General features: G+C 38.7%; 1 protein-coding gene across 4 annotated transcripts in view; it reads right to left on the reverse strand.

The window, feature by feature from the left end:
- Positions 1 to 636: 636 nt before the first annotated feature.
- The window catches only part of LOC144662623 (phospholipid-transporting ATPase ID-like), a 37,288-nt gene continuing 11,327 nt past the window's right edge, over positions 637 to 26,597 (reverse strand). For 3 of the 4 annotated variants that reach the window (XM_078523490.1, XM_078523483.1, XM_078523507.1), the window contains 28 exons: positions 25,690 to 25,748; positions 24,765 to 24,839; positions 24,456 to 24,580; positions 23,628 to 23,717; positions 23,082 to 23,136; positions 22,530 to 22,593; positions 21,408 to 21,527; positions 19,824 to 19,897; positions 19,158 to 19,253; positions 18,665 to 18,728; positions 18,369 to 18,448; positions 18,016 to 18,060; positions 17,493 to 17,549; positions 17,089 to 17,137; positions 16,915 to 16,985; positions 16,717 to 16,814; positions 16,265 to 16,301; positions 15,077 to 15,178; positions 14,500 to 14,539; positions 13,603 to 13,856; positions 13,052 to 13,102; positions 12,848 to 12,943; positions 9,266 to 9,353; positions 9,031 to 9,112; positions 8,379 to 8,520; positions 7,599 to 7,682; positions 4,411 to 4,656; positions 637 to 3,430 (listed from right to left, as the gene is read on the reverse strand). In XM_078523490.1, the coding sequence (XP_078379616.1) occupies positions 2,951 to 3,430; positions 4,411 to 4,656; positions 7,599 to 7,682; positions 8,379 to 8,520; positions 9,031 to 9,112; positions 9,266 to 9,353; positions 12,848 to 12,943; positions 13,052 to 13,102; positions 13,603 to 13,856; positions 14,500 to 14,539; positions 15,077 to 15,178; positions 16,265 to 16,301; positions 16,717 to 16,814; positions 16,915 to 16,985; positions 17,089 to 17,137; positions 17,493 to 17,549; positions 18,016 to 18,060; positions 18,369 to 18,448; positions 18,665 to 18,728; positions 19,158 to 19,253; positions 19,824 to 19,897; positions 21,408 to 21,527; positions 22,530 to 22,593; positions 23,082 to 23,136; positions 23,628 to 23,717; positions 24,456 to 24,580; positions 24,765 to 24,839; positions 25,690 to 25,748 (2,924 nt within the window). In that variant the 3' untranslated portion in view covers positions 637 to 2,950. The remainder of the gene's footprint in view (positions 3,431 to 4,410; positions 4,657 to 7,598; positions 7,683 to 8,378; positions 8,521 to 9,030; positions 9,113 to 9,265; positions 9,354 to 12,847; positions 12,944 to 13,051; positions 13,103 to 13,602; positions 13,857 to 14,499; positions 14,540 to 15,076; positions 15,179 to 16,264; positions 16,302 to 16,716; positions 16,815 to 16,914; positions 16,986 to 17,088; positions 17,138 to 17,492; positions 17,550 to 18,015; positions 18,061 to 18,368; positions 18,449 to 18,664; positions 18,729 to 19,157; positions 19,254 to 19,823; positions 19,898 to 21,407; positions 21,528 to 22,529; positions 22,594 to 23,081; positions 23,137 to 23,627; positions 23,718 to 24,455; positions 24,581 to 24,764; positions 24,840 to 25,689; positions 25,749 to 26,597) is intronic. The other variant, XM_078523498.1, reaches the window with a different exon arrangement.

Below are 26,597 nucleotides of genomic sequence, written 5' to 3' on the forward strand. Positions count from 1 at the left end.
ACTGGACGTTTTCGCAATTCACCGATTATCATTTCACGGTATCATAGTTAGTCCCCTCTACTATACGGTATTGTTGACGTCACTTTTTTGCTCCAACCACGTGACCTAAAACGGTTTGAGCTGTGAGCGCGACGAAAATAGAGGCCTAGGAACTAGGCAATGCGGGAGCGAGGTTGAAGTCGTGCATTTGTAGCTGCACACTACCTTTGAATGCCGCGTAAAAAGAAAACGTATTCTTTTTACCCGGCATGCATAGGTAGTGTGCAAACGTGAAGGAAACAATCCAGCCTCGATCCCAGGCTAGCCGGGACGAAAAGTAGAGAACCTGGGATAGAAGTTGTAAATAATCGTGTGACGACAGATATCTCAGTGGTCAGGTTGATTTACAAACGCTTCATTTGTTTGCCATAACTTGGAAATTTTAACTACATGGCTGAATAAGCGATAAAATTGTCGAGTATCACTAACATTGGACGGTTTTTACTTCGTGTACCGGACACAGACGACGCAAAATAATAGAAACAACAGACAACAAACAATACTGATCAAAATACAATGACTCACAAACTGCGTTCTCATTTGTGTCCGGTAACCGAAGTATTTTTCCATTTAACCATACAATTACCAGAAATAATATTTTCTTGACATTTTATTTGTGTAATTTACAAAGCTTTAGCTAATACTTTAAGAACCCTAAATACGTTACGTTTGATAAAAGAGCTAATTTCCTCAAAACCACAAAAGGTGGAAACAGCTAATAACCATTAATTTAATAATGAAAAAAAAGTGCTCAACATTTGTTGGCTTTGGCCGTGTTGAATGTAAGTTTTTAAAAGGGGTTGTGTTTCGTACATATTAATTACCATATATGAAGAACCTACCCACCCACGAGTTCTTTGACGCTGGCCAGAAGAACCGGAGGAACTAGAAAATGCTTGGTATCATGCCTGAATGGACCATGGGCACCCTTTCAAAACATGGGCTGGTTTCAATATGTTTTGTGCAATTCAATAAAATCTTCACGTCGTAATACATGAAGTACCGGTCAGACTTGACAAATGTTCAGCGTCCTAAGATGATGTGCTATTGCAAACCCACCACAATAATAACTCGGTTTATTATATAAACATCAGTGAAATACCAGGAAATCTTTCGCACGAAAAAATTATATCTTCACACGTGAAAATAACATGTTATTTTCACATGTGAAGATATCGATTTCGAAACATTTTCTGACAAGTTTGCCCTGTTTTAATGCTGAATGAGCCAAAGTAAATCAATATTAAGTCGAAACATCTTCGGATCTTCCTCGGCAATCTTCGGAATTCTTCGGATATCTTCGGAAATTTTCGGAAAAGTTCGGAAACATTCGTACGACCTTCCGACAACATTTTGCAAATCTTCGGAAATCTTCGGAAAATGGTCGGCAATCTTCGGAAAATCGTCAAAAACATCGTAATTAGTAGGTTTACATAATAAACAGATATTACATGGTTGCTTGGAGATATGAAATTTATCTTCTCGTGTTCAAATCGATATCCCACTCGTTCGCTGCGCTCACTCGTGAGATATCGATTTGAACACTCGAAGATAAATTTCATATCTCCGCGCAGCCATGTAATATCCTCTATATATGTTACTGGCAATTTAAAGGGGCTTTGTCACGGATTTTACCAGATTTCTGAACAACCAAAATTTATGTTTGTGTCGTAAGAAACCTAAAAATAATGGCCCACTTTTATTTAAAATTGCTATGTTAGACTACTGAAACTGGTAACAAGCGTCTTTGGCTGCGAATGGTTCAGATGGAAACGGATTGCAACTTGAAAAATTAAGGCTTAACCTTTTTAAGTTGTTTCCGCGAGTCTTTAAAGAAATCGATATTTATAGCCGTAGCTTGATTTCTATCCGCAAATTAAAGTTATATCTTCCTTTAAACGTTCAAAGATACTGTTTTTCATGGGTAAAGTTGCTTACAACTTATTTAAGAACAGACTAGACGAAAAATCTGCGAATCTTCCCGTGACGTAGCTCCATTAAAAAGCCAAATGTTGGTCATGCTACAAAGTATTAACCAATGACTTCAATGACCTTTCGGTGGAGGCAAAATATGAAAGAACAAGTATAGCGGGAACGTTTTGCAAGGTAGCCTGCGTACGCGTGTAGCCGTCTTCAATTTCCTCACGCGGCCGAAAATGGAGAAAATAGGAAATGGCTTCGTGTAGGCTATTTGCAAGGCATCGAGCGTTCACTTTGTCAGATATGACGGCAAAGAAAACGTTTTCGCACCACATTCTTAGTTACGATAACTACGTAGATCAAATAGATGAAGAATTCGTTTCTCCTTGACATAAAATAACTACTTTTCCATTTGAAATCTAAGGGCAATAGGAAACGATATTATCCAAAATAAAGGTATTGACTACTTTTCCATTTGAAATCTAACTTTTGCACAATGGAGAAACAATAATAATTATGCAATGTAGAGGTATTAAAATTTAAGGCGAGGATTTTCATAGTTATTTTTCCCTCTGGACAAAATTGAGAATTGGGTTTAAAAAATCTATTTGCGAACATTAAGTAACCTAGTTACCAAAATATACCAAGTTTCCACTTCTATATCTTAACGATCCTTGCTTCAATATGAAATATACCTTAGTACTAACTAGATGTTAAATCGGTGTACGTTAAAAAAGTGCATACGAACCGAGAATTTCGTAAAAATATGCACAACTTGCGAAGCTAGTTCTAGCGCGAAAATTCCAGATTTTTCGCTAAAGCTTTTTGCAGCTTTAAAGTTGTATTAATAAAAACTGAGCTAAAAGAATGTCGGTTCGTATGCACTTCAAATTCAACTGCAGAAGTTTCCAGAACTCGCATTTACTTTAAATTTGACCAACAATGTAAGTTGGGCGTGCACGGCTGACAAATGCTAAAATAATACACCGAATTATAATGTTACTACATTACTTTTGTTTGACGGGCCTGTACGTAGTTTTTTCCTCAGAAACGTCGCCGGCGACATGACAATTTTGCCAAATCCTTCTTGATGGGCAAAGGCATAACTGGAGCGCTTAGAGCTGCGCCTACGAACCAGCCGAGGCTTAAACTCTATCAAGGGAAGACTGGAGCGGAGTCTCTTGTGCGCCTCTTGTCGCCTTACATGGTCGCTGAGTGCTGGATAAAGTTCGTTTTCGATAAAGTAGTACGACAAACGTGGTGTGATACACACGACAAGAACGAGAATCAAGCAAAACCAGAAGGCGCCATTGCCGTAAACCTCAAACTGCATGCCGTAGTAATGATTTTGAGGAAAGAGATTGAACACGAACTCCGCGTAAAAAGCAAAGTAGAACACGAAGTAAAAGATGATGCTTCCCCAAATGAAAAAGTGATTTATCCACGTCCAGTACTGAGTGAGAAACGAGATCTAAAGTGGACAACAACAACAAAAATATTAGAAAGCTTAAAAGGATTTTTACGGTTATTATTTGCTAAATGTAAGGTGTGTTATAGGCAAAGGATTTGTACTTAAAGAGACCGTGTCACGGATTTTAGCCAAACTTAGGCATAGGAAATGACCACCAAATTCGTTTAAATATATAAAATAACATCTTAAAACAGTGAAGGAATATTTAAATAACACACCACTGAATGCAAAAGAAGGTACGGATGGCCAAAAGTGACGAAGATTGAAACGGATTGCGATATGGGTTTTTGAAAAGTGATCCGGCGGAACAGTTTTCAAAGTTAATCTTGTCTGCTTGTAACTTAAATTATAACGCCGGGAAACACATTTGGCTGCAGTGAAGCTATGGTTTTGTCATTTAGAATCATAAAATTAATTTCTTTGCAAACATTTAGTTTCATAGCGGGTGTTTGGCAAAATTTAATAAAATAAAATTAACTTAGCCGTGACACAGTCCCTTTAACCAATATGAACTAAATTGTTAAGAGAAGAGCCCCTTTAAACGGTGTTTTCTTTTCACTCCCAGAGCAGACACAAAAAAAAATAAGAATTTGTTGCAGCTTAGACCGGTTTTCACTTGAGTGTCGAAAGTAATTCGCGTTTGCTTTGGTTTTGGGTTACTACGCTTGATAAGCTTAAGAAACTCGCACCACTTTAAATGCCACTCAGAAGTAAAACCAAACCCAATCGTGACTCGCTCACACACTATTTCACCGCGCTTCGTGCAGAACTACATGTATCTGCTTCGAATTTTGAATGGTCACTCGATTGTCCGTGTCCTTTGTGATTGGCCAGAGTGATTACTTCTGGTTTTGGTTTTACGACACTCAATCAAAAATCGCTGTAGATAACACACTAGTCTAAAATACTCGAAATCTTCTACCTATACAAGCAAAACTCATCATTTAATTAATATTGTAAAGTATTGATTGTCCCCTCACCTCGATGTTTACAACGACCACCAGAATAGCTGCCACCACAGTGCCAAAGAATGACACAGAAGAATTCTCTAAACCATCACTCGATATTCGATCACTGAACACACCATATGAAATGAAGAAGATCGCTAGGGATGTCAGGGTTCCGTACAACAAGCTCATAAAAAATATTTTCTTGTTGAACAATAGGTTCTTCTGACCAGGGATGTACAAACGAGGATACTTGGAGCAACTGGTCTCCGAAACGTCCTGGAAAACAAATAAAAAAGGTAAAGTCTGTGTCCGAGCCATGAGGCCCATACAGCCGGATTTATCCCTTTTTCTGTATTTTAAGGTGGAATTTTTCTCTCCCCCCGTTCCCGCGGGGTAAATTTTTAAAAAAAAGAGAGGAAAAAAAAAAAAAAAAAAAAAAAAACAAAAAAAATAAAAAAAAGATAAATAGGACATGGGAAAATTATGATCGTTGCCTTGTTACTTTGCACACCGTTATTCTACCGTCAACCTTCCCCGCACCTCACTCGCTATGTTACTACGCTTGTTTCCCACACAGCAACCCTTGCAAAATCTAGCTTCCTAGCAACTTGATAAAAACTGAAATAGGCGAATCGGAAAGAAATTTCTCCCCCCCCCTCAAATCCCAACAATGTCGGGTTGTCTTATTGTGGTTTTCAGTGATATGCGAACTCTAAAATTCAATCCTAAACCAACGCTTTTTGCTGCCGTCAACCATTTTATGCGGACCTCTCAGAAAAGAGAAGTTAATAATAATAATAATAATAATAATAATAATAATAATAATAATAATAATAATAATAATAATAATAATAAACTTTATTTCTGTGTCTAAAAATGTTTAGCCGAGGGGAAAAGTCCCCTCTACTAATTGTGGACACCTGACTAAGATAAAACATAAAAACAACTTAAACCTATCATTATACAACTATACAATTAATAATTTAAAGTTAAAATAAGTTAAATCAAAGTGCCCGTTGGGCTGTCTCGTGTTTCAATCAGTAAAGTAGCACCCGTCAACAACAATAAGCCAGAAAAACCATCTCCGGACTACAATTATTCTCAAATTTCATTCTCAAGCATTTGCAACAGCCTGTGCTATACGAGCATCGCACCATGTGCCCTTCTACACATTCTACTCAAATAGTCAACCAAGACTGCCCCCAAAAACTCAACAAAATCCGCAAGATTCAAGCACTGCAAAACGCATATCAACGCACACGATGCACTTTCATACTAATTACTTACTTCCCTATTCGCCCGGCGCTCAGGGCAGCAAATGACTGCTACCGAGTCAAATATCTGATGACTAACACTTCGAAAAACGAAAACAGTCTCCATTTCCACCACCAAGACTGCAGCTAGTCGTATCTTTGCGAACGCATGTAACGCACTCGGTCTTTGTATAACAGGACCGTAGGGAGGGGGTGCGATGGGTGCGTTCGCACCCCCCCCCCCCCCACGAGCTGGAGGTCCGCTCAGTGAAAAAAAAATATATATATTAAAATAAATAAATAAAAAAGGTTTTCTTACTTCGACACACAATATGGTCCGGGAGACCACCAGAAGACGGTGTTAGACCAAATTGTGTGATAGTGCGGTGGAGTGCCAGGCGAGAGGGAGAGGCCGGGGAGACCAGGAGTGGTTGGATTCCTTCGTTGGAGAGGTACCCCAGACCCCCCCCTACATTCGCGCTGCGGGGATCGTGCCACAGCCGCACGCCCCCTGTTGTTCGGGCCTTGTCGACGCGAGAGGTTGGCGGTAGGGATGGGGCGTGTCGCCCGCAGGCGTTCGGGAGCGCCGAAGGATGAGTCTACCAACAGGGACTGACGCTGGAGGGAAAAGAATGAGCGATTGAGGGTGAGTAAGTGCTTAGGGCGATCACACGAGCATGGCAGGATTAAGGATATCCAATGCCACTAGGTTGGGTAAGAGACAGTGTTCCCTAGGATAGACAGCAATTAGTCTCCCCCACCGTCGCGCGCGCGATCCGCCCCACTCATCGCGGGGGAGTGTGAGGAGGAGACGAGGAATGGTTCAGCCTGAGGGGGGGAAGGGACGAATTCTCTCGTATCGGGTCAAAGGAGGGGGGAGGCTGGGCGAATAGACGGGAAGGATAGTCAAAGAAGAGACGAGTGAAAAGAAAAACGGGAAGCCGCGGGGAAACGACACAGAGATAGCAGAAGAAGGGCAAAAAGAGAGGGGGTGGGAGACGGTCAAGCAGCCTTGACCTACTGGCGGAGTATCGTATTCGTGTTGTCACGCAGGGCTACTGGACGTTTAGACACAGGGTTCTTTTGTCTGGACGAGTTGACCTTAGATGAGTAGGGGAAAGGGTTGACTGTTAATGTGTGTACTCGAAGAACACACGAAGGATGTAGGGATCTAAGTTGTCAGCGTGACTAGTAAGGAAATCTGTTCGACTATTACGGCTTTTCGCAAGATGCGACAATGACACCTACAGTTCTTATATCTGTAAGGAGTCTTTAGAAAAGCCGAAGATGGGATACCATTAGTTCTACTTTTTCTTGACATGCCGCCCGACCCTCACGCGCATGTTCGAAGATTGACACAGCTCCTCTCAACCCACCGACACACCTCCTTTCAGGTATCCAGAGCTAGATGTACTATCCCAGATTCCACTGTTCACGGTAGACTATCGCAGAGCGACGAGAACAGCTCCCGATGCACCAGCAATGCTATGTTTGCTTCTTTTTTCTCTTGTTACCTAGAGGTCTGTGTGAGCGTCTGATGTACGGTAGTGTCCGAGTGAGAGAGCCTGGGAAGTTCTTGTGTAAGACTCACGGCGTAGTCACAGAGGTGGAATTGAGTTTTTTAAAAGTTTGAAGTGGATTCTAAATGTTAGTGACTGGATTTCTCCGTCGTCAGCTGGCCCCAGAGCTTCACTTTTAACCAGGTCAAAAGGTCACGTCAATCAGTTGTGATTGGTAGATTTCGATCCATTTTGTTTGTTTCTGTTCTTCATAATTATGATTGACGGCAGCGAAAAACGCAATCGTTAGTTGGATTTTGAATTTCAGAGTTCGTATTTCACTGAAACTAGCAATAAAACAACACGCTCAGCCTCACTTGCTTTGTTACTAATTACCCGCATTTTTATTTTCTCAATGGAAATACCCCAATTACACAATTAAGATAGCCATTATAACACAATTTACCTGATCAAGGACAGCTAAAAACACGATTGGCGCCGAGGTAAAAAATACGTTATAAAATGAGATGAACCATGCATCATACAGTGTCTGAAAAGAGTGAAATAATAATAAGAATAAACTTTGAAAATAGCGTCACCAGATCCTCAACATAAGAAAAACAAACTACACGACCCTAACTGGGATTGGAAGAAACCAAGCCCACAAGGCGTACCCGAGGAGGAGGGAAGGGTGGTTCGTTCTATTTCCGATTGGATCGGAAACCATTCTGGTGCTTCAACGCAAATTTTTCCAGTAAATGGTCCTTACTCCTGAAACTGTTTTCATGTGGTGCATGCAAGCATAAAGAAGCATATCTTGCGTCTATCCTTTGCAGCATGTAAGTTTTTTTTAGTTGATGCTGAAAACCCACATTAGAGAGCTTCAATAAAGTAAGTAAATACAGACTAGTCTTTCGTCTGCACTCTGTGAGGGGTTGGGGGAAGGGGAGTGGACGGGAAGAGTGAACCTAGGCTCTGGGCTAAATGGGACATTTTGAAATCGTAAATCAATGAAAGGAAGTGCACGTATCAAATAGTTCGTAGTCATTTTAAACGTGATAGCCATCAAAGTAAAACTAAAGGAAATCTCAACGTAATTACGGTAGTTTGATCATCAGCCCTTATTCCATCATGAACTATATGAAACCTCAAGCACAATGTTTACGAGGGAAGAAAAAAACACCAAAGACAAGTTCAGAAATAGCATTCATATGTAGATCCTACACAAGAGGATGATTCACTGTACCTGCGCAGAAAAACCAGTATAAAATGCGTACCACAGTTGACACAGGGTGAATGCAAAATTCTTGTAGAAAAAGTAGTTTAAAAATTTACTCATTCGAAAGTACGACCACCGTCCATGGACAAGTAGGAGTCTCTGAAGATATCTGAGCAAACTGTCAAGGAAAACGTCTTTCCGATTACTCAGCCACTATTGTGGTGCTTCTTTTATTTTACTTCGTTAGAGTATGCTCAGAGACTTGCAATGTTCATATTGTCTGTAGAGAGTGTCAGTACAATGTGATATTCTTGTATCAACCCCAAAAATTTTCAGACGCAGTATCCCTTCCCAATACAAACCAACCTTATCAACCTAGAATGGCAGCTCACGAGTCCCGACCAGTTGGTAGAGCGCCCAACGAACTGGGAGGCCACGGGTACCCGTCGGGGATTCTTTGTCCCATGCCGTGTCATGTTGAACACTTATTTATTACAAAATATTCTTTTAACGCAAATTTCCATCCAAAAATAGCCCCTCCCCCTCCCATATAGGCCCTCCCCGAAAATAAGCCCACCTAAAAGGGGCGTTGAACAAATATAAGACGAAGACTTATTTTCGGAATTTTACAGTTAATATAAATGCTTGGCAGTCTCAGTTGTTCGCATGTTAAGGATACTTGAACTGGGCGAAGGAGAAATCACTTGCTAGCACGGCTTGCATTCCTTCCTGACCACTTATTCCAACACCTATGTGTGCAGCTGAAAGGACGGAAACAAACCACAAGTGAATAGGAACGCAGAAATTTAAATGCAGTGTAATTTGATTTCGGTTCATGTGTCTGTGATTTTTAGAATTTTTAAATGCAAAACTCAAAAGGTTCAAGCAGTAAATTGAATTCAAGATGGCCATACCTTTAATCATGCTAACGTCATTTGCTCCGTCTCCAATGGCAAGTGTCACAGCTTTTAAATTATTTTTTACCAACTGTACAACTAACGCCTACAAAAGAAAAAAAAAAGTTACAAAAAAGTCAAAATCACCCTAGCCATGGGCCCAGTTATTAAAAGGGTGGATACGCTATTTAATGGCTATCCAGTGAATGAGGTTACTGAGGGGTACAGCGGTGGCCCGGGTTCGATTCCCGGACCCAGTGTCATATAATGTGGGTTGAGTTTGTTGTTGGTTCTCTTCCTTTTCCCGAGGGGTTTTTCTCCGGGTTGTCCGGTTTTTCTCCCTCTACAAAAACGAACACTTGGAAATTCCAATTCGATCTGGAAACAGAGGACAGACCAGAGCCAAAGCCAGACAGTTCAGACACGTGTTATCGTTTGGAAAAAGTCAGTGAATGAATGTAAAAAAATGCAGTGATTAATACAGGAATATTTGATAAGTACAAATAAAAAACTAAAATTCTACTCCATTTTAAAAATGCAACAAAGTATTCTGAATTCATTAATCATGTTAAGAATCCTGAACATAAATGTATCGCCTCCACATTTCGGCTAGGAAATCATAACTTAAAAATCGAAACTGGAAGACTCTTTTTATTAAAAGCAATGAACGAAATAATTATATGTTATTTACAAATTACAATTTCCATGATAAAGTATGTTTTCTTTTCAACCGGTATCTGGGAGGCCATGGGTTCGATTCACGTCGGGGACTCAGAATTTTTCTTTGTCCCATGCTCGTGTCATGTTGAACATCTCATCTTTATTACTTATTACCGAGCTTGAAATTTACCATCTTTATTAATACTGATTCATATATCAGCAGGCTAACTGCTACTTTTATTTTTCAAGCATTTGAAAGACGAAAGAAACAATATTTAATTAAATACCATTCAATTATATTTATATTACATAGTTGTTTATTGTATTTCAATCGGTAACACCATGTATAGAAATGGTAATACTGAATAAACTTGTTGTTGTTGTTGTTGTTGTTTAAACGATAAGATTCAGGTATTTAGTCGTGATGGACTTTTTTAAGATCGTTTGGTGTCACCCTGGAGAGTAGTTGTGAATGAACGTAATGAAATTGCAGCGACTGATAGTCAATATAAGCCGCTACAATTTCACTACTTTCATATACATTCATAGGATATAACCGCCACCTGGTTAGCTCAGTTGGTAGAGCGCCGGACTGCTGTGCGAGAGGTCGAGGGTTCGAACCTCAGACCGCGGGACCAACACTCATGGCCTTAAAATAACTGAGAAGAATGTGCTGCCTTTGTAATTACATCGGCAAATGGTTAGACATTGTAGCAGGCTTTTAACCAGGAAATGTTTATAAGGCCTGACTTTGTCTCCATAGGAGGACCCGAGGAGCATGCAAGGTGTTTTTCTGCAGTTATGAGTGCAAAGGTATCTAAAGATTTCCAAATTTGCTAAAAAACCTCTGTATACAGTTATTCATATTAATTGTCTCTGAAAAGTGGCCGTCCATAGGACTCCCACCTGGCTAAAAGCCTGCATTCTACTCTTCTCGGAAAAGGACGATAAGCCGTAGGTACGGTCTCCTGTATCTTCAGTCTTATAAAAGGGGACGTTAAAGAACCCACACACTATTCGCAAAGAGTAGGGCACGAAGCTCCCGGTGTTGTTTTCTGGTCTTTGAGTGTAGTAAAATATAACAGAATGTACGTGCACAGCACATTTAAACATATACACAAGGAAAATGCGCTCCATAAATGCATTAACGTTATCATTATATTGTGAAATTACAGTGACTGATAGTAATAACAATATGATTCAGATATTCAGTACGTACCAAACGATCTCAAGTAGGTTTCGACACTACTAAATAGTGATGGAACTTACTTAAGATTGTTCGGCCCGCCTTAAGTTTTAATTTCTCCTACATCCTATTTTAATGAAATTTTTACTTTGTCAGTTGCAGGTCTAATATAAAAATAATATAAAATCGTTAGATGATTCAGTCGAGGATGTCTGTTGTGTAGGAGTGCAGCATGGACCACCCCATTATACGAGAAACGAAACGAGGAGCCGACGGAACGGACGAGCCGTGGAGACGAGGGCGACACTTGACGCACACCAGTGACGACCAGACACCCTGAGTCGCGCAGTACGGACTGGAAATCATCTTTAATATAAAATTGCTACTATGTATGTTTTTTTTTTCTTTCATATTTTTTTCTTTATTTGCTCTTCACTGGTTCCTCACCTGGTATAAATTTAACTTATTTTTAAATGGCGGTTAACTAGACAACCTAACGGTTCACTTGACCTCCATTCCATAACTTAATAATAAAATAATACGTGTATATATGTAAAAACATAAAAGGTCAGGGCTGTAACTCAGTAACAAAAGGCAAGACAAGGCACTTGCTTCGTCTAGATTTCTACCCAAAATTAAAAACAAAATGCCTTAAGTTGGTAAAAGATTTGTTTTTTTTCTTAAGTTACTTGTGACAAATGTTGTAAAACGCGTTTCAGAGCCTCCAGACTTCATCATTCTGGGGGTATGCCCCCAGAACCCCCCTGGCAAGTTTTTGCCTCGTCTATGCTAAAAGTCTGGCTACGGCCCTGAGTTAGGTTTGTAATTTTAAATTGTATCAAAAGGAAGTTGAGGAAATGAATAATGTTGTTGTTGATTATATAGTTAAATGTACTAAGAGCATTTTGGAGTGAGGAAAACGAAGATGGTCGTCAATTAATGGGACTATGTCACGGGGATTTCGCAGATTTTTCGTCTAACTGTTCAATTAGTGGTAGGCCAACCCTTAAACTCATCTCTGAACATCTCAAGGAAAATAACCTTAGCGAAAAAACAGCACAGCTAAAAATCGAATTCGAAGACGCGCGGAAACAGTTTGAAAACGTTTGCCTAACTCAAATTGCATCCATTTCCATCCGAGCCATCCCCAGTGACAGACGCTCGTTCACAGTTAGTGCTCTAAAGCTGAAAAATGGACTATATATGTTTCCTGCGACACATAAAATTTGGCGGTCAAATCTGGTGAAATCCGTGACATAGTCCCTTTAATGTTTGATAGTTCCTGTCAACCACTATTACTTAAAAGTAATTCATATAGCGCGTTACTGAAATATGTCAACTGAGAAACTTGTAGGCTGAACTGAACTTAGTGTTATCTGGAAAAACCACTTTAAATAGTTTACAACAGTCTCCATATTCGGTTTTACTAAGCAGGCAATGTACTGTACTGTCAATGTACTGTTTTACTTTACTTAACTGTTAAATTGGCTGTAAATAAACAGTGGTTTATATTTAGTTAAGCGATGTGAGGCAAATTTAAGCCAATTTAGTGGCCAATAACATACACCATTGTCATGAGTAAAAAGAAAATGTAGACTGGAGTGTGAATAAATTGTACCAATATTTCTAAAACCTTACTTGCCATGTGAATACTTGATGTATTTATTGATTAGTGGACATGTTCCCTGATGTAAACGAGGTCAATGCTAAATTATTTTTCTCATACAGCGTAAATATATAGTCTAAGTAAGTACCTTTTGAAGAGGGGTGACCCTGCAACATATTACTGCTTTACAGAGACAAGCCAAAGACAGGAATTCTTTCTCTAAACTTTCGTGAAGCGCAAAAGCCTGAAAGAGGGAAAAGTCAATTGAATGCTAGCATTGCATCGTAATTGGGAAGGAAATAAAGATCTATCACCAAACATATAAATCGACGGTAAACAAGGCTTTACTTACTAAACTTTTTCCAGGAATAACAAGTCCAAAGGTTTCTTCTTTCTTTCCCTCCTGTAAGCACAAAAAATAACAAATCTCAGTTTTCAGTGATTGTTATGAAATAAATATTGGTATATTCAATATTTATTATATATTCTATTTTTTCCGCCCGCTAGGATGCCTGTTTGCAAGCTGGTGGCCAAAGTTCTTTATTTACAAAGCTGTCAATGAAATTAGTCAGAATTTCCCAAAACATGGTTGCAAAACTAATCGAAAGTTCACCATAAATTACAAGAACCAAATCAACAAAGGGACTCAAAAGAACCAATATCCCAATCATAATTACACTCACTACCCGTGTATTCCTGATCATTCTTCCGGGTTGTTATTTCAATTTACATAGTGTTTGTCTCATGCCATCCTCGTTCCTGGGCCACGCGTTTTTAATGTCAATGACGTAGTTCGCACGTGAACAGCACGTGACCAAAAAAGGGTGGCTCTGGGAACGAGAATGGTTTTCTGGCTCAAACTGCCGCATGGCGTGCACGTGCTTCTTTTACGTTGTTACTTACCTGTGCCAAAGTGGATTGCATCTCCACAGTGTTATTATCCTGAACTGATTTGTAAGATAAAATTTCGACGTCAACATCCCTGAGGCTGTTTTCTTTGCCATGTGGCTTTGATGCTGACGCTCCGCCCAAAATCTTGTCCTTGTATTCAGATATGGCCTGTTGAACGGACTCCAGAGTCTCGCCATCAATCTTAAACACTTCTGTCATGTCATCAGTTAGGAGGTGACATGAGTAGCCAATGTTGATGGCTGTCTCTGTAAAGAATAAAAAACAGTGGAAGGCAGCTTCAGAAAAGGGCTTAAGAAAGTACCAAAGAGGTATACTAAGTCTTCACAAGCCTTAAGTGTCCCCCAACTGCCGGTGTTCCATTCCAGTTTCCGTAGTATCAGTGACTGGGAGTATTTTCTAGTCCATCGGATCGCCCAATACCTCTCGGAACGGCTTTCGGAACGAGATATGTCATTTGTCTTAGAACAATAACTAACAGGTCACAACAATGCCCCTAGCCTTAGAAACAATAGAGGTAGTGTTCACCGCGGGCAAATGAAAATTGAGGTTTCAGAGAAGTGGTGGCTTACTGAGACCATCGCAGGTTACTCCCTCCTCTCCAACTGATGTAAATTTTTAATATAAGTTCCATTTTAATATCTTAAAATAATATTTAACTGTAAAGCGCCATGAGCCATAGATATACAGGCCACTGCGCCTACCATAAACAGACTACTATAACATTGCGTAAAACTGTTTGTTTAACATCAGTCAGTCATAAGGGATTGCTTTTAGTATCAAATCGTAAATACATTAAAATAAATATACTCAAATAAATTACAGTATAGTGACCTTTATCGCGCTGTCATCGCGCATTAAGAGGCAAGAAAAAAAAGGGATCATACTTACCTACTTTGTCTCCAGTCAAAACCCAGATTTTGATGTCTGCCTGTTGACAAAGGGAACGAAAAACTATTAGTCTGACTTGAATTTGCGTGAAAATATAGAATAAACTTAAAATGGTAAACTATCTTTCCCGCAATTGCAGCGAAACAGACTTAGGTTTACTTCATAAAATTCTTGCTTCACTCAAAAACGCTGTGAGACGGTTGTTACAATGTAAGCGAGATTTCATAGAGCAGTTTTCAATTGAGTTCGAGTCACGATTGGTTTTGGTTTTAGTTCTGATTGGTGAGAAAGTGGTGCGAGATTTTTAAACCAATCACTGAGCGTAGTAATGCAAAACCAAAGCAAACGCAAATTACTTTGGACACTCAAGTGAAAACCGCTCTAATGGTTTCTTGCGTTGCGCAGCATAACACCGCCCGCGTAGCTTGAATTGAATCATAGTTCAGTAGATTGTAGTGTTCACAGACCTCTATTTTTCGTATTTGTTTACTCGGTGAGCGAACATGACCAAGTTATCGTGCTCCTTCTTTCGATTTTTCTGTCTTTAGATATTAAAGATAAGTTTCTCTTCCCTTACCGCCGCTAGAGTAGCGATTGTATCAGGGACGTCATCCTGAAGCTTGTCCTCTATTGCCGTTGCACCGATCAGAACTAAGTTCTGCTCAATATCCTCGTAAGCCTTCCAGGACACAAAAACATTCCTCTGAGTTAATATTCTGCTTTTCAGAAATAACATAGGAATTCACGGAACACAGAAAACACACAAAAAAGTACAGTCAACTATCTCTAAGACGGACACCTTCGGGACCGGCCGCAGCTGTCCGTCTTAGAGAGGTGTCCGCTCTGTAGAGAGTCGAAGTAACACGACACCAGTAATTCTCAGATAATAAAACTAAACCTTTGCACAATGCAACAAACCTTTGCTAACTGCAACAAGACTAAAATAATAAAAGGAACGTATTTGCTTGTTAAAGCAGAAGTTGAGAGCTTCAACGCAAACTGTAAAACTGTAAGTAGAAAACGACCTCTTTGGTGCCCATACACGTAAGCAGAAAAGTAATGTTTATTGTTAGTAAGCTTGGCATACAGGTATCCTTAGGTCGCTGACTAACTTTGCTTTAGGTCAATATGAAGTTTGGAAGTATTTTCACTAATAAAACATGATAAAGAACCCTTCTCAAGTGTCCGTTAATGATTTCAAAGTGTCCGTTGTCCGTCTTAGAGAGGTGTCCGTCTTGTAGGGAGTTTGGTTACAGGAAAATGACTGAAAAACGGCAGGGACCATCACCAGGTGTCCGTGTTATGGAGGTGTCCGTTTAGAGAGAGTTGACTGTAGATTACTGATAAATGGAGCACACAAGTTTTTCAGGCGGTTTGATTGGCTTCAAAGAGGTACTATTAAATAAGGACCATCAACTGGTGCCTGCTCCCTCCAATTGGTTAAGGTAGTTAACTAAGGTACCAAAATTCAACACTTTTGACTATAATGACAGTGATACTTCGGCAATCTTGTAAAAGGGCTATGTCACGATATCCTAGAAGTGGTTTTTCTGATGTACACAATTACTATTGTTAGAATGGGACCACGAGATCATAGTAGTATACTTAGGTAAACGGAAACTAAAGAGGAACCAAAATGGAATGAGAATGATTAAAATTGAAAAAGATGGAAAGCATCACGAACGATGATCTTGATAAAATTAGGCTATTTTTCAAAATGTGTCATCTTTAAATTTGTATTTAAACCCAAATTTAATCAACTCACCTTCTGAACTAGCTCGTCTCTATCGTCCATGGCCAAACTGGAAAAAAAAAAATTAAAATAAAACAAAATCGTTAGAACAAATATACATGACTACGAATAGAGCGGTTTTCACTTGAGTGTCGAAAGTAAATTGCGTTTGCTTTGGTTTTGCATTACTACGCTTAGTGATTGGCTTAAACGTCTCGCGCCACTTTCTCAGCCAATCAGAAGTAAAACCTAAACCAATCGTGACTCGCTCGCGCACGTTTTCCCGCGCTTCGTGCCGGCTACATGTATTTGCTTCGGGTTTTGATTGGTTCTCTGAGTTGTCTGTTTCCTTTGTGATTGGCCAGAGTAATTACTTTGGTTTTGGTTTTATAACACTCAATTGAAAACTGCTCTAGCTTCAAGTTTTAATAGCATGGGTTTTTGTAAAAGCAGCAAGACAAACAAACCAGCAATTTCACTCTTACCTCGCCTCCTTGTATTGAGCCTCCCATTCTCTATACACGTCTGGTGGTATGTCTTTGTAAGCCGTTACCAAGGTCCGTAAACCTTCGGCTGCAAAGACCTGAGGTGAAAATTGAAGGCAGTAAGTTACAAGCTGCACAAACTGCATGAAAGTGCATGAATGAAAGCAGGTCTCTGCACAGAGGAGCTTGAGAACTTACGTTCAAATGTTGCATTGTTTTCGTCATGAGTGGCTTACAAGAATGATCGAGATGTTCGTACACGATGGTATCTGCAAGAAATGCCAACGACATTATCGCATTCAGCAAAAGTTCATAATTTATGCATAAACTTTGGAAGGAAAGAAAAACAATCGCACAAAAACGAGGACTAACCAGCGCCTTTACAGTAGAGCTTTATTTGGTCATCTCGCCGGACAATAACCTACAGATAACAGAAGCAAGACAACATGTTATTTATCTTAAACTTTCTTGTGGACGCATGTAGTTACCATAAATTTACACCTTAAACTCAAAACAGTAACAGTTTAAAAGAAGACAAACCCCAAATCCCTTCCATTATTGTTTCAAAAGCAATAAGAAGCAGAAAAAAGTTTAGAAATACGCATTCTGAAGGGAACCCCTGTGTGTCATGTGTTTTTTGGAGCTATCGGAGGAACAAGCGAGTAATGAAAGCTCACTTTTCGTGCGGGGGAATCTCGAATGATCTGTGCACGCATCGCCTTGTCGCTAACACGCCACACTGATAAATAGTTTGACAGTTCGGTTTAATTACTTACCGACATCCTTTTCCGTTCATTGTTGAAATCCAGAATGGCTAATAACTCGTACGTCTCCTGAAACAATGAAGTAAAATTTTCACAAAACACACACAAAAAAAAAAACAACAACAAACAATTGTTCAACTGTTTGAATAAACACAACAACTACCAACAGAAACGATCTTTCTCCCACACTACAAATGACGTGTAAAATGCGACGGCAAAGTGAATAAGTGAGCTGGTATTATTTCAAGTGACAAGTAACCCCTTCACTTTCGAAGCAAAACCTCGGACAAAACTGACCAAGTGTGCAATCATTGAAGCAGTGCATTCATGTGGTACTTTTTGTTATGTTGTACGTCAAGATGTCTCTAACTTCTAAGTCTGCGGATGCAACCCTTAAGTGTGATCGGTTTGAATTTGAGCGTTCTTGGATAGGGAATTCTCTATCCTCGCTGCATAGTCTCCTGACTCCCATTAATTCTCAATCATATGAAGAAACCAATGAGTGAAAACAATAAACAAACTACTGTTTACTGACCTCTACCCCTAACACATCAATGGTGATAGTGGTGGGTGAACGCCCCTAAAACAAACCAAACACAAATAATTACACTCAGACTAATGAAAGCTATATTAACGAGCACAATTCTAGATTGATAGGGACAGCGCAGATATTTCATTTTTTTGACAACCACTAGACAAAACTTTTTTCACTCCGAACCAAAACCAAAAGAAGCTGATGTACAGTGTGAAGTGAAGACGCTGAATGATGTAACTCTCTTAAAATAACTGAACTACATTCTGCATCTCGTTAAAACGCAGCTGGCAAGGTTTCGCTCCCGCCATTGTTTACTAATGATTTAACTTGAAAGCTAATGACTTGTTTAGTACCACAAAAGTGAATCCAAAGTTCCTTGCAGCCGTGACAAGTGCCGCCTCGTCAGGAGACTGGGCCTGATACTCCAAATTACCTATAACATGGGTAAGAGCACTGGTCAGGAAAAATATAGAACAAAAACACTACCCCTCCCCACCCTCTGGGATAACCAAGACTGCATTGTCAAAGGTAAAATGACACAAAAACAAGAAAAAAGGAAATTTAAATATCCAGTGAGAATGTATGTGCATTCCAAGAAAGTGGAGGCAACTTTCCCAATGCAAATGAACGAAAAGACCGAAGTTCTTACCGTTGTTTTTCTCGACCATAACCGTATGACAAACAGCTAATAAACGAAACAGCTCATGACACTCCTGCAAAAAAATAGTCAGAATATTTACCTTTGTGTAATAACATATTTCAGCCAAATAAACATACCATAAATCTCATTGCCAATTTGTCGATACCAATTTGTACACCAGGCCCTGGTTGGTGAAAGGATGAACATTGCTATCTACCGTATAAATCAATATCCAGTGGATAGCACAGTATGTTTTGTTAACATTTCTCTACTGAATAGTAATTTATCCGGTGGACAGTGTTATCTACCTTTTGAAAAACCTGCCCCAGGGTGGAGGTACTGTGAAGGTTAAACGTCTTTCCTCCGGATCGCAACACAAGAGTAACAGCCTCAAGTTTAAATCTATAGGTTGTAAGGTAGTAGACGAAACGAATGTTGCCCAAAAAAACAAAGTACCACAACTAAAAGTACAAGACTTTTTAACTATAATTCAAGTACGTACCTTGTTTCCTAGGTTTATTTCATCCGGCAGAGTCGGGTCATTGAATTTGAATTTGCCGTCAGCATAAGGATTCTTGGAGAAATCCACATCTGGTGCCTGAGCAATGGTAAATAAACACTTTAACTTGATACATACACTTTCACTTCTCAGATTTTCCTGGGTTTTCGATGGGAAACAAAAACAGAGTCAACTGAGCCGCAGCATGTTGCTAAGTAACACGAAATGGTTTTTGGTCATTTTGTTCCAAAGTGTAGTCAGTTCATTCCAAAAAAATAAATAAGTTAGATCGTTCCACTTTTAAAAGTTACAGTAATGCCAAGAAAACCTGCATAAAACATTTCTTTCAATGTTATTTGAACGAGCTCGCACAATATTGTAATGTGCCTAGGGCCATATACCGGTCTGTTAGAACATTTTGAAAATTTCACTATGTTCAAAGTTTTTTCGACTTAAATGCTTTGTGGAGCGATGTAACTATCTCGTGGGACGAAATGTCTATTTTGTGGAACGAACTGACTATAGGACTTTGGAACGAAATAACCATGGAACAAAATGACCCATGACATACTACCCTACTGAAGCCAAACTTAAAACTTTTGACAAAACATGACCTGGAAACTCTTCCCGTACCGAACAATTAGTTCCATAATCGACGTTATCGCTTACCCCTTCTTCTCTGATGGACACCGAGCTAACAAGCGTTTCTTGAGGATTCCCTGCACTTTCGCCTTCGATGTGACCTAGAGAAAAACAATTCCACATCTTTCAGGATTTTTTACACGGACACTGTCACAAATTTTTGAAAGAGGGCAGGGTTTTCATCAACAGGTATCTTGTAGTAAACGTACTTCAAATGAAGCTGCATTTAGAAAGTTAGTTTCCGTGAGCGTGTGTTAGTATAAAAAACAATTATTTTAAACGTATTACTTCAGAAAAGTGTATACTTTATGTGGCTGAAGGAAAAAACAGTACAACAGTGCCGCAATTACTTTCAGTTTAGCTATTTTATTTTTAGCAAATGAAAGACCATCGCAGTAATGTACTCAACTTGAGCAGTTGAGTTGCATTATTAGCTATTTTACTTGTGCATTAAGCAACTCAGTTTGAGACACAGTTTGAAGATTTTATAGCAAATTTACCATGATAGTGCTGTTTATGAATAACATTACAAAAGAATTAGAGAAGCATTATTAGAAAGCTATTTCTTATCCTGTGGAATCACAGCTTTTTTAAAACAGGTTTCTAAACCAACTCTTAAGTTAAGTTTACCCTAGGTACCACTGTATTGAGCGGAGGAGCAGTACGTGTTCTACAAAAGCTTGACTTGACATTGGGAGCTAGAGAGTTCTGGAAAAGCTAATTTTCTCAAACAGTGCCTCTCTCTCACTTGCAAATGTTTTAACTTGGCACCAAGGCTTGGGGGAATAAAACAAAAAATGATTTATTCGTCTATCAACCTCAATGTGATATCCTTTGTTTTATTCTCCCAAGCCTCAGAGCCAAGTTAGAACTTTAATAAACCAAATTTGGCCTGTTGTTAGGCAACCCGGCAAAAAAGAAAAAAAGCTGGGATAGCCTGCATTCCCTACAGTGGAAAGCTTTGGAGGAAGTGATAGCAATGATTCTGAGAGAAGCACTGTGAGAATAAAGTGTTTGGCCCAATGAACGCAAGAAGACCCATTCTCGTCCCAAGAGCTGCTTGTCTCTCTTAGCCAGCTGAGCCTGGTGCATGAGGAACAAGTGGTTCTGCCGGAAGACATGATTTGATTGGCTACATCTTTAACAAAGAAAATTTAAATTTAGCAAATCAAATCAACCGTTTTACTGGAAATCCCTTTGTTGTAAGGGACTTCACGACGGTTAATTTGATTGGCTAGCTTTAAACTCTCTTTTTTTAAAATATAGCCAATCAAATCATGTGTTCCCAGAGCCACTTGTTGCTTGTGCCCCAGACTCAGCCGGCTAAGAGGGACAAGCGGCTCTGGGGACGAAAATGAAAAAGACCCTGGCCATTGCTTGAACCCAGACCACTCAATCCGCAATCGAAGTGCTAACCAATTTATTCCACCTCTTTTCCTGCTCCTGCATAAACACAACAGAGGTCCATGGCGAATATACCAAATGTCAGATTCCAGGAGCAGTAGTAAAAACAGTCCCTAACCTTACTCCCTGAAAACCTGTTTTGAAAAAGCTGTAAGTGCACAAGAAGCTGGCAGTAAGTGCACGGTGATTAAAGAGAGTGATACATACGTCGTTTACTGGGCGTGTGCAGAGGACAGTCAAAGAAGCAGCTATGATACTGGCAAGAGTTGTGTGCCATGTGCTTAGAAGGGTGCAGTCTGACAGAAGAAGCAGGATCAGGAGGCTCGCCTGCCGCAATATTACAGAATCAATAATCAGTTTAGGTTTAGTACAAGGTTATATTAATTTATTAGCACTTGACACCAGTATTGGGTGCAAAGATACCAGCTGATAAGAAACATTACTGATTATACATGGTTACATTTTAAATTTTTTTTTTAACTTTGAGTCTGACACTTACAAATGAAGCCTACAACTGACAAATTATAAGCAGTTCACAAGAGTTATTCTGAAAAATTACAACAGCTTTAGCAAGAATAGCCCATTTATTTTTATTTATATTAATAGCCTGCTACAGGCTCCCAGTTAACAACTGTGGTAAAACAAGCCGATGATTCTGGTTATGTGATTCTGTGTACTAAGTGCTTTGATACTGTGGTATTTTAAATTAGAGATCTGCAACGACATGTATGTAACACAGTATTTAAATTTAACACGAGTGACAGTTTATTGTCATCAGTTAAGACAAGAATGTTTGCTGGTTAGAACACAAAATCATTAGTTTAAAATTTATATTAACGTAATATTCACAATGATTGACTTATTACTATTATAAATTATGCAAAGCAGCAAACTATTATATTTAAAAAATAATTTAATAAAAAAATTGCAAGCAACTACACCATGAATCAATAGGCTATGTTCATTACTGTGTCAGTTTATTCACTAAATGACTGTTGGCAAGAGCATGATACTACATGTACCATACAGCTGAATCCGGAAAACTCGAACCTTCAAGGGAAATTGAAAAAGGCTTGAATTATCAGGAGTTATTGATTTGAGGGTAAAATTAGTAAGAAAATGACCTAAAGGGGAATTAAAAAAAGGTTTAAGTTAGCGGGAGGTTCGAATTATTGAGGGTTCGAGTTATTCAGATTCCAAAAAAAATTCATAGGGTATGAACAAAAGGATTCACTTACTTATGAAGTACAGCATCTGTAGTGTCTAGTTAACACATTTAAACTACCACATTACCAACTGTCCAGGGTATGTTAATTTAAAGGTACTCACCAAAGAGCCTGCCATTTATTGAACATTTCTTAAAAGTCATCACGTTTTGTGTCAGTGTGCCAGTCTATACAAGAGAATACAATTTTCACTACATTTATATTAACAGATCCAATGGTATGAGTATTATGCACACCCTCTCTCCCATTGTTAGAGGTCCATATCACAACAACTACTAACAACAGCTTACTAAACTTTGCTCCTGACAAACCTAGTCTTATTTCAACAGGGTCATCACAAAGTACAAGGCAGTGAGGCGTGTGATCCATTCTGGTCAGCCTAAATAGCACTTCAGTAAGCCTAAAAGCACTCCAGTTAGCCTACAGTTAGCTTAGGTAGCTTGTGGTTAGCCTTTTTACTTGGAGTAGGGATTTATGTCTTGCATGTCTCGCCTTGCATGCCTCGCTACCTTGCCTTGCACGCCTTGCTGTCTCACACATTTATAAGACTCTTTCAACGGTGATCATGGCATAAAATTTGTCCATGGGCTTCTAATAATAATTCAGCAGACTTGGAATTCACTGGGAATCCCACTGTTATCATAGGAAAATTCACCTTATCAGAGAAGACATACTGAATTTGACCAAGTTCCTCACTTAAGGTGGTTGTTCTGAAAAAAAAGAAGCAAGAATTTAATGTACAATAAATTATTGTAGTGCACCTGACAGAACAAGACATTGTAGATAAGAAACAAAAACATTCATGTATCATAATAATAAATTCTACTTAACAGGCAATTGGCATGGGAGGCGCGGTGGCCTAATGGTTAGTGCGCGGGACCTCGGATTGAGCGGTCCGGGTTCGAGCCCTGGCTGGGGTCACTGTGTTCTTGGGCAAGACACTTTACTCTTATAGTGCCTCTCTCCACCCAGGTGAATAAATGGGTACCAGCGACATAATGCTGGGGGGATACCCGCCGATGGACTAGCATCCTATTCAGGGGGGAGTAGAAATATTCCTAGCCGCTTAATGCTACAGAAACCGGGATAAGCTCTGGCAGTATGGGCCACATGGCTCGAGGCTTCCCTTTTTTAACAGGCAATTGGCCAGTAACAAAAGAATAGTTATTTACTTTAGAAGATATAAAATGTTGACCAATACCTTGCTACAGCCGGAGTGTCATTCTTTGCATAATACATTAAGACATCCCAGTTTATCCATAAACTTTGACCAAGGCGAATTACTTCCACACTACAGGAAAAAAGATAAATTTATATGCTCACCTTTTTCATCGTTTTGGATGCACAAGCAAACTTGAAATTAATCCTTTTGCAGGAAGGATCCCAATTTAGTGTGACCATTTTAAATTTATTCACATGCTTTTATGTGAATTTAATCCAATCAGCAGTCACCTGGAAGTTTTTTTGCTTTTTGATTGGATAAGGACTGCACAAAAAAAATATGATCAATAAGAGGTCACACTTTTGAGCTGCTTGCTGTAAAACCTTCTAGAAACTTGTTACTAGAAAATTACTGATCCATGAAATTATGCATAATCTCAATTATACTTCATACTCCCTGTACCCTAAATTTCAGTGACACTGATTTGTGTTGACCCAAAATTTGAATTTTATGGATGGCACGAGCTCTGTTCTCATCCAAAAACTATTTTTTCCTTATGGGACTTATGTTTATTTCCTTTATCAAGAAATACTTGTACATGTACCACCCAATTTTGAAGAATGTGGCTCGAGTTCTGTTCTCATAAAAAAAATACTTTTTTCCTTGTGGGACTTATGTTAATACATGTACATGTACCACCTAATTTTGAAGAATTTTACTCCTCGTTCATTACCAAAGGAAAACCCCTTTTATCCCACATCTTTATACACACCTACTTTTCTTGGGTCTAATTAAAGGGGCACACTTCACACTAACCAGTCAACCCCCTAAAAAAACTTTCTATACATGTGGATTGAAATAACATACCTGATATACAGTGATATTGGGATGAGTGTGTTTAACACCATTATAAAGGATGGCCAGTGGACAATACCAATGACAACAACACTGTCTTGATAGAAACTCTCCCATGGTAGATAGATTTGGAAATGCTGAAAACAGTTAATATATAATATTACACAAACATTAGATCAAACATATACATGTAGCATTTAGTCTAAAAACAATATGACTTCAAAGGAAAAAAAAATTAATCTTCCAGCATCCATAAATAACATTAAAATTACATTTTATTTACTAGTACATTAATAATCTAATATCATAATTATATTGTACCTGTCCAACTAATTCCTCCCACACTGTTGTTCCAATGGCAAGAAGAGTACAAATAATGCCTAAGATAGCAGCAATCTAACAAAGAAATAAACCAGACATCTGAGTTTGACACTGAAATAACAGCAGCAGAACAGTTGCACAAATCTTTAAGTAGTAGATAAAATATGAGGGGGAGATCTGTATGGGTGTTTACAATGGTGAGCCGATAGGCGAGCCATTGTAAACAGCCATACAGATCGGACGCCAATATTTTATTCTACTTGTGAAATGAAAACAATAAATTGAATGCGAAGTATTGTTATGCGAATCAGTAGACATCTGTATCAAAAGTTAATGAATACTAATTAGCTGAGCAGGAGTTTGTATCAAAAGTTAATGCTATTGTTTGATTTGTATTGGGGTTTACAGTTGTGTACATGTGGTCTGAATAGTGTGCTGGGATTGGTTTGCACCCTCATGAATAATTAATAAATTTTACAATTTGACATTTTTGTACAGTTTTACAGTATGTATTGCTTAGTGTCACTGTACTTTGGCAAGCATGTAAGGTACATGTACATGTACAGTGTACATGTAATGAAGAGTAGAAAATGTACAGCAATATACCTCGAGTGCTGGAACTAATTTTTCTTACTTAAAAGGACATGTGTCCTTTCAAACGTTTATTTTGAATGGAATCATATGAAAAATTAAAAATTTTCCAAGACATAGTCATGTAAGTTCTCAGACATCATGTCCAGACATATTGCAAAATTGGCTGGTTATTTTGGCATATTTGATCAGACCTTTCAGGATAAGAAGAATAGTAAATAATTTTCAGTCAGAGAATGCGTATGGCTTTGCACAGTGTCCAGTGGGTCCCATATGTGCACTTCATCTAAACAATGAGTAGCACTCTCCAGATTACTGGTGAATACAAACTTACCCATAGGATAAGACTGTTGGTGAGTTTGTCCAAACCTGTCCTCTTGAATTTACTGACCCCTATAAAACAATTAAACATTCTTGGAATTAATAAAACAGCCCAATAATATTTAAATTAACATGACAGTCAACCTGTATTAAGTGGACACTGTTTATTAAACAGCACTAAAAGCGGACCCCCTTCATTAAGTGAGCCGTAGCCAAGGCCCAAAATTTATTTCCCTTATTTACTGTAAGTGACAAAAATTGCCATTTTTATTGTTAACACCATATGATATTAATGTAAAAATTTTGTTTCTCTGTAACAAAACTGCTGCATTTGTATTTCCATTTATTAACTTGTGATTCTGTTTTATACATTTTTTTGTTTGTTTGTTTGTTTAAATAGGAAATACCATGTATTCTTATGGAAATACCACAGTAAATTGTTGTTGTTGTTGTTGTTGTTGTCATTTGTAACAAGATTCTACCATCCAACATGCTGGCAATACCAGAAAAAATCTGATGAAACTTTAAGATTGACTGGGGTATTGCTGGAACATTATTGCCATTGTAAAAGAGGGACCTCTAGCCGTGGTCATCAGTGACTGGTTAATACCTTTATCGCTTCTTCTCTAGGTTTTTTAAAAATGGTCCTGTTACCAGGTTGTTTCATGATTGAAAATAAAAACGTTACTCTGGTTTAAAACTGTTAAAAATGTTCTAAGAATCTGTGAAAAAAACTCCCAATGTTTCGGCTAAAACTTCAGCCTTCATCAAGGGAAAGTGACAAGGAATAATTGTTAATACAGTAAAAACCTGCGTATAAGAACCTAGGTTTTTTCAAGTTAGCCTAAACAGGTTCTTATATAAATGGTATTTAGTGTAAAATTAGGCTAACTAGGTTCTTAATTAGGTTCTTAACTTTTG

This window comes from Oculina patagonica, chromosome 1 (assembly GCF_052425735.1).
Source record: "Oculina patagonica isolate OP01 chromosome 1, crgOcupat, whole genome shotgun sequence".
Lineage (NCBI taxonomy): Eukaryota > Metazoa > Cnidaria > Anthozoa > Scleractinia > Oculinidae > Oculina > Oculina patagonica.